This window comes from Octopus sinensis, linkage group LG2 (assembly GCF_006345805.1).
Source record: "Octopus sinensis linkage group LG2, ASM634580v1, whole genome shotgun sequence".
Classification (NCBI taxonomy): Eukaryota; Metazoa; Mollusca; class Cephalopoda; order Octopoda; family Octopodidae; genus Octopus; species Octopus sinensis.
The window spans coordinates 189384555-189391342 of record NC_042998.1 but is presented as its reverse complement, the minus strand read 5'-3'; the positions used below and the strand labels follow the sequence as shown (position 1 = coordinate 189391342).

The window sequence follows — 6788 nt, the reverse complement described above, 5'->3', positions numbered from 1 at the left end:
ATATCTATACTATTGCACTGCACCCAAACAATTCATCACTATACGTTGCAGTGTGCAGTTTGACCCTCAGTGAAAAAACAGAAGTGAATCGTAATTTGGTCAACGACCTCCATGCTTTAGTTGTGGTTGATCAAGGCTGACCAGGGATTGCACAACTGCAACACAAATATTCTAAGTAGTTAAAGCTGCATTAGTATTCAGTACAGAAATTTGATCATTCATGAAGAAGAGATATAGACTAACCATCACATCATTTTGGTTATGAATGGGCACAGCTTATCATTCTCAATTTAATTATCCAATATATTTGTTTATTGCCCGCAAGGGGCTAAACATAGAGTGGACAGACAAAGGGATTAAGTCGATTATATCGACCCCAGTGTGTAACTGGTACTTAATTTATTGACCCCGAAAGAATGAAAGGCAAAGTCGACCTCGGCGGAATTTGAACTCAGAATGTAACGGCAGATGAAATACGGCTACGCATTTCGCCCGGCGTGCTAACGATTCTGCCAGCTCCAATAATGAATCCAAATATTCTTGTTATATTTTTATATATAAAATTTTTATTTATCAAAAGTTTGTCGTCGTCGTCATCAACATCACACTGCTCCTTTCATAATTTATAAAAAATGCTTTGTACATAAATTTATTAAAAGATACTTTCAGCTCAACTGGCTATTTATTTTGCTGTAATGTAAGTAGTTTTCCAATAGAAACATAGTGGAATCCAACTGAATCTCGCACTGGTCCAATCTGGAGAAAATAATAATAAAAATATATCATGAGAGTGAGTACATTAGGATTTTTAAAAAGATTAAAAAAAACTCTTCTACATCAATTTCACCATTCCTCCACAGGAGCAGGAGTGGCTGTGTGGTAAGTAGCTTGCTAACCAACCACATGGTTCCGGGTTCAGTCCCACTGCGTGGCACCTTGGGCAAGTGTCTTCTGCTATAGCCCCGGGCCGACCAATGCCTTGTGAGTGGATTTGGTAGACAGAAACTGAAAGAAGCCTGTCGTATATATGTTTGTGTTTGTCTCCCTAGCATTGCTTGACAACCAATGCTGGTGTGTTTACGTCCCCATCACTTAGCGGTTTGGCAAAAGAGACCGATAGAATAAGTACTGGGCTTGCAAAGAATAAGTCCCGGGGTCGATTTGCTCGACTAAAGGCGGTGCTCCAGCATGGCTGCAGTCAAATGACTGAAACAAGTAAAAGAGTAAAAAGAGAGAGAGAGAGTAAGAACTCTTCTAAATAATTATGTACATTGAAGTGTTGGCCTTTCTAATGATTGATGACCTTAGTATAGCTAATCATAAGGTGGATGTGGAACTTATTCTTTATTAAATAAACAAAAGTAAGCCATGACAATACATGCAGCAGGTTTCACCCTTTAGCATTCAGATTACTCTGTCAAATGCTCTGCTTACTTATTCACATTGCTTTGAATTAACCATGTATTATCTTGTAGCTAAGACATTTTCATGATGTGATTATTTAGTTGGTATCAAAAGGGTTAAGCATATTTGAACTGGTAAGTTTCTTTCATCAAGATGGCAATATGGTACAATATTCTAACTGATGCGGTGGTCACTAGATCAGTTAGAAACAACAACCAAATCTCAGCTGTTTTAAAAAGAGAAAGATACATTTGGTAATGCAGTTCTAGAAGTACATAAAGTCGGCCGTTGGAATGCCTTTAATCATACGGCTGATCATGAGCTAAACAGCTAAACAACAAAAACGTGTTGGACAATGTAGTTCCTGGTTATGAAATGACAAGGTAGTCATGGGTGGAACACTTAAATTATGGGCCTGCTCGAACATGAATGAGCTGATTCTAAACAACAATAGCAGCCAACTGGTCAATTAAACATTCGTGTCACTGAATTGCTTCTTCTCTGCCTACTTCAAGTAAAACTATTCATCCTCATCATCATCATCGTTTTACGTCCGCTTTCCATGCTAGCATGGGTTGGACGATTTTGACTGAGGGCTGGCGAGTCAGATGGCTGCACCAGGCTCCAATCTTGATCTGGCAGAGTTTCTACAGCTGGATGCCCTTCCTAATGCCAACTACTCTGAGAGTGTAGTGGGTGCTTTTACGTGCCACTGGCACAGGGGCCAGTCAGGCGGTACTGGCAATGACCTCACTCAAATCTTTTTACAGGTACCAGTTAAACGACGGTAACGATCACGCTCGAATGGTGCCCTTTTACGAGCCACGGGTATGGAAGGTACTGTGATCTTCCTGTGAACCATTGTCAATTCTTTAACAAAGACTCTGACACCTCACCTATTCAGTTCACTTTAAAGTATTACAATGATACCAGAACTTACCTGTTTATATCCTGTTTTACTTTGGCAAGTTGGTTTCGTTCAGCTGGAGTGATAGTTTGTTCCACTTCCACTTTTTGAGATTCATCAACACTTTGGTCAAGGGATGCAATAATTGCTTCAACTCTTTGCTGTTTATCAAGAAGTCGCCTAAAATACAATAAATTTAGTGAACATTTGTATAATTTGTGAAAGATAGGAGTGGCTGTGTGGTAAGTAGCTTGCTTATGAACCACGTGGTTCCAGGTTCAGTCCCACTGCGTGGCACCTTGGGCAAGTGTCTTCTACTATAGCCTCGGGCCGACCAAAGCCTTGTGAGTGGATTTGGTAGATGGAAACTGAAAGAAGCCCGTCGTATATATATGCATGTGTGTGTGTGTCTGTGTTTGTCCCCCACCAACATCGCTTGACAACCGATGCTGGCGTGTTTATGTCCCCGTAACTTAGCGGTTCGGTAAAAGAGACTGATAGAATAAGTACTAGGCTTACAAAGAATAAGTCCTGGGGTCGATTTGCTCGACTAAAGGCAGTGCTCCAGCATGGCCACAGTCACATGACTGAAACAAGTAAAAGAGATAATTTCAGTTTGCTTAATAATTTAGCTTACAGAGTGTCTGGGCCCACTCTTCAAGAAAAAGATAATTTGGTTCAAAACAATAAAGATTTAAAGATTTCTGCATTGTACAATCAGTGTTCTGTTTGATAAGAGCTGACATGGGCTAAATAACAAATGCCTTGCTCAATCAATTCATCAACCATTGTGCAGGTGATATATTGCTCAATGGTTTACAGAATAATATCATAACACGGCAAGCTGGCAGAAACGTTAGCACACCAGGCGAAGTGCTTAGCGGTATTTCGTCTGCCATTACGTTCTGAGTTCAAATTCCGCGGAGGTCGACTTTGCCTTTCATTCTTTCGGGGTCGATAAATTAAGTACCAGTTACACACTGGGGTCGATGTAATCGACTTAATCCCTTTGTCTGTCCTTGTTTGTCCCCTCTGTATTTAGCCCCTTATGAGTAGTAAAGAAATAAGAATAATATCATAACACGATATGTCAATAAAACTTTTGGTAAAATCTGACTAGAAATGACAGCTGAACCTAAAATAATGATATGACTTACTGCTACTTCAAAAACTCATACTTCCAAGAATCTACATTTTCCAACCCTCAATCAAATACCAATCATATATTCCACCTTTATAACAGTTTGAATTACCCAGTCTTCTTTCCTAATGACTTCCGTCTACCAAAATAATATTGACTTACCTGTGTTCCTTCACTTCGTGTTCCCTCCTTAGCATGGCATTGCCTATAGCCTGTAAGAAATAAACAGGGGAATAGTTAATTACCATCACCTTGCTTAATGTCTGTCTTACCTATATTGCAGAAATAAGTTATTATTCCAGTAGCAAAGTTTAGTCAAACTGTTAAACTTAGTGTTTTTTTGTTATACTACATTTCAATTGATAGATTTTCCAGGTCTCTTCAAGTGCAACCTGATTTTAAATATATTATTTACACTATGAGTTGGCCCAAGTTAAACTCACAAACATACACAATAATGATTGATAATATCATCATCATCATTGTTTAACATCTGCTTTCCATGCTAGCATGGGTTGGATGATTTTGACTGAGGGCAGGCAAACCAGATGGCTGCACCAGGCTCTAATCTTGATTTGGCAGTTTCTACAGCTGGATGCCCTTCCTCACGCCAACCACTCCAAGAGTGTAGTGGGTGCTTTCTACATGCCACCAGCATGGGGGCCAGTCAGGAGGTACTGGCAACGACCTTGCTAAAATCTTTTTACACATGCCACCAGCACAGGTGCCAGTAAGGCGACGTTGGTAACGATAATGGATAAGAAACACCAAAGATTTATGAACTCAAGCTTAAGAAAATATATAATGATGATGATTAGCTAGAGTGACAGGATTTCATTAAACTGAGTCACATTCGCCGCAATAATCAGTCTTGTTCTATCAAAAGATCTATTAAATAACAAGATGAACTCCAATCAAAAGTGAAATGCTTGAAGAAAGAGAAAAGGGCAAAAAAATTTTTATCAAAATTCCATTTATCTAACCTGGTAACAGCGCTTCAGTAACATCCTTGCTACTCGTGTGATTTCAACTCGAAACAAGAAAAATGTTCGGGATGGTGCATGATCAGGCGCTTTGGAAACTTCCTAAAACAGAAACAGAAAATGCAATAAATGACTTTTAATTATACTCTTTTACTTGTTTCAGTCATTTGACTGCAGCCATGCTGAAGCACCGCCTTTAGTCGAGCAAATCGACCCCGGGACTTATTCTTTGTAAGCCCAGTACTTATTCTATCGGTCTCTTTTGCCAAACCGCTAAGTGACGGGGACGTAAACACACCAGCATCGGTTGCCAAGCAATGCTAGGAGGACAAACACACATACACAAACACACACACATACACATATATATACATATATACGACAGGCTTCTTTCAGTTTTCCGTCTACCAAATCCCCTCACAAGGCATTGGTCGGCCCGGGGCTATAGCAGAAGACACTTGCCCAAGATGCCACGCAGTGGGACTGAACCCGGAACCATGTGGCTGGTTAGCAAGCTACTTACCACACAGCCACTCCTGCGTCTATATAAATTCAAAAAGCAATGGTGACAGGAGCAAAATTAATCCAAACAAGTCAGAGTGCTTGCAGCTCAGTATCTAGGGAGGCCTGTCCATATTAGCCAGGACTGCAGGGTAAGCTGCTTGGATTCTGTCCACCAGCATACCAAGCAATCAAGTAGAGATTTCAAGTAATACAGTGAGTTTAATCAAGTGTGCCCTCCCACAAAATGTAAGACTGTATACATAAATGTTAGAGATCTATAATTATCAGTAGCAAACTAGGGGAAGTGAGAGAAATACTAAAGTAAATGATTATTTCATTATTTAGTTATGTCCCTTCACATTCTAGGTTCAAATTTTGCTGAGGTTGGCATTTTCTTTTCATTCCTCATTAAAATAAGTACCACTGAAATAAGACAGTGATTGATTTATTCATCCCCTAAATAGCATGGCCTTGTACCAATTTCTTAAATCAATGTTTAACAATGTCTTCTCAGTTCTAATCCATTTTTTGCTCCATTTTCCATTATGTAGACCATCACCACTTTGGTAAAATTTCGGATCTTTTCGGTTTGAACGGCAGTTTTTAACATAATTTCTAGGTAACTAAAAAATTTTAAACTTCGTATACTGATAGAATGTGTTTATAAAACATCTTTTTCTCTTGGCTTTATTGAGAAAATTCTATAGGTTGTAACATATTTGTTGTTTTTTTCTTCAATTTCTGCAATTTCAACCAATCACTGACGTCTATTGAGGTAAAAAACATTCTGTGCCGTATGAATATGTCCCTCGTTTAAGAAACAGATTGGGTTTATTTACATTTGTGAAGAAAAAAAGATATCCTTCCCCCCACCCCTAACCCTAAAACAGATTGAAATGCAATAGATCGATACTAGGGTCATAATTATGGGTGACAATTTCATATGACACCGCTAGAAAAAACTGCTGTTCAAACCGAAAAGATCCAAAATTTCTAATCTAGTGCTCATCTACAAAATTGTTAGAGCTGGCAGAATCGTTAGAATGCCAAGCAAAATGCTTAGTAGCATTTCAAACATCTTTACGTTCTGATTTCAAATTCTACCAAGGTTGATTTTGCCTTTCATCCTTTTGGAGTCCATAAAATGAGTACCAGTTGAGTACTGAGGTTCAACCAACTTAACCCCTCCACCGAAATTGCTGGCCTTGTGCCAAAATTTGAAATCATTACATAAGTAGGTCTTTGCCATGAATTTGAGAGATGAGCTACAAAAGGTTACTAAGATCAGAGTTAAATAGAACTGAAACAGAGCGTCTATATAGCCACTTGACATACTAGAAATCACAGACAAATCACCCCTGATATCTTCAAAAAGGAAAGGGTACATAAGATAATCTAGTGCAAGATACACTAAACCTGAGAAAAAGGTGTTAAATGAACACTCCATGAAAGATGGAGAGGTCAAGGTTAAAATGCCTTTGGTCATAAGTCTGCTGGGATCTTTTCACTTTGACCAGCAGATTTTTAAAATAATTTCTTTGTAACTAAACACTTTTAAACTTCGTATACTGGTAGTGTGTTACATAAAACATCTTTTTCTCTTGGCTTTCTTGAGAAAATTCTGTAGTTTGTAAGCTATTTGTTGTTTAATTCTTTTGCATTTTGGCAATTTCAACCAATCAATGACGTCTATTGAGGTGAATACAATTTCTGCCGTAGCTTGTCAACAACATTTTCTCAAGAAAGCCAAGAGAAAAAGATGTTTTATGTAACACACTACCAGTATACGAAGTTTAAAAGTGTTTAGTTACAAAGAAACTATTTTAAAAATCTGCCGGTCAAAGCGAAA

The 6788-nt window shown here is 38.6% G+C and overlaps 1 protein-coding gene across 1 annotated transcript in view; it reads right to left on the bottom strand.

The window, feature by feature from the left end:
- Nucleotides 1–543: 543 nt before the first annotated feature.
- LOC115232015 (DNA-directed RNA polymerase III subunit RPC3) overlaps nucleotides 544–6788 on the bottom strand; it is a 30381-nt gene continuing 24136 nt past the window's right edge. Inside the window, exons 12-15 of the mRNA XM_029801888.2 lie at nucleotides 4436–4537; nucleotides 3615–3664; nucleotides 2345–2491; nucleotides 544–756 (exon numbers count right to left, since the gene is read on the bottom strand). Of these exons, the coding sequence (XP_029657748.1) occupies nucleotides 666–756; nucleotides 2345–2491; nucleotides 3615–3664; nucleotides 4436–4537 (390 nt within the window). The 3' untranslated portion in view covers nucleotides 544–665. The remainder of the gene's footprint in view (nucleotides 757–2344; nucleotides 2492–3614; nucleotides 3665–4435; nucleotides 4538–6788) is intronic.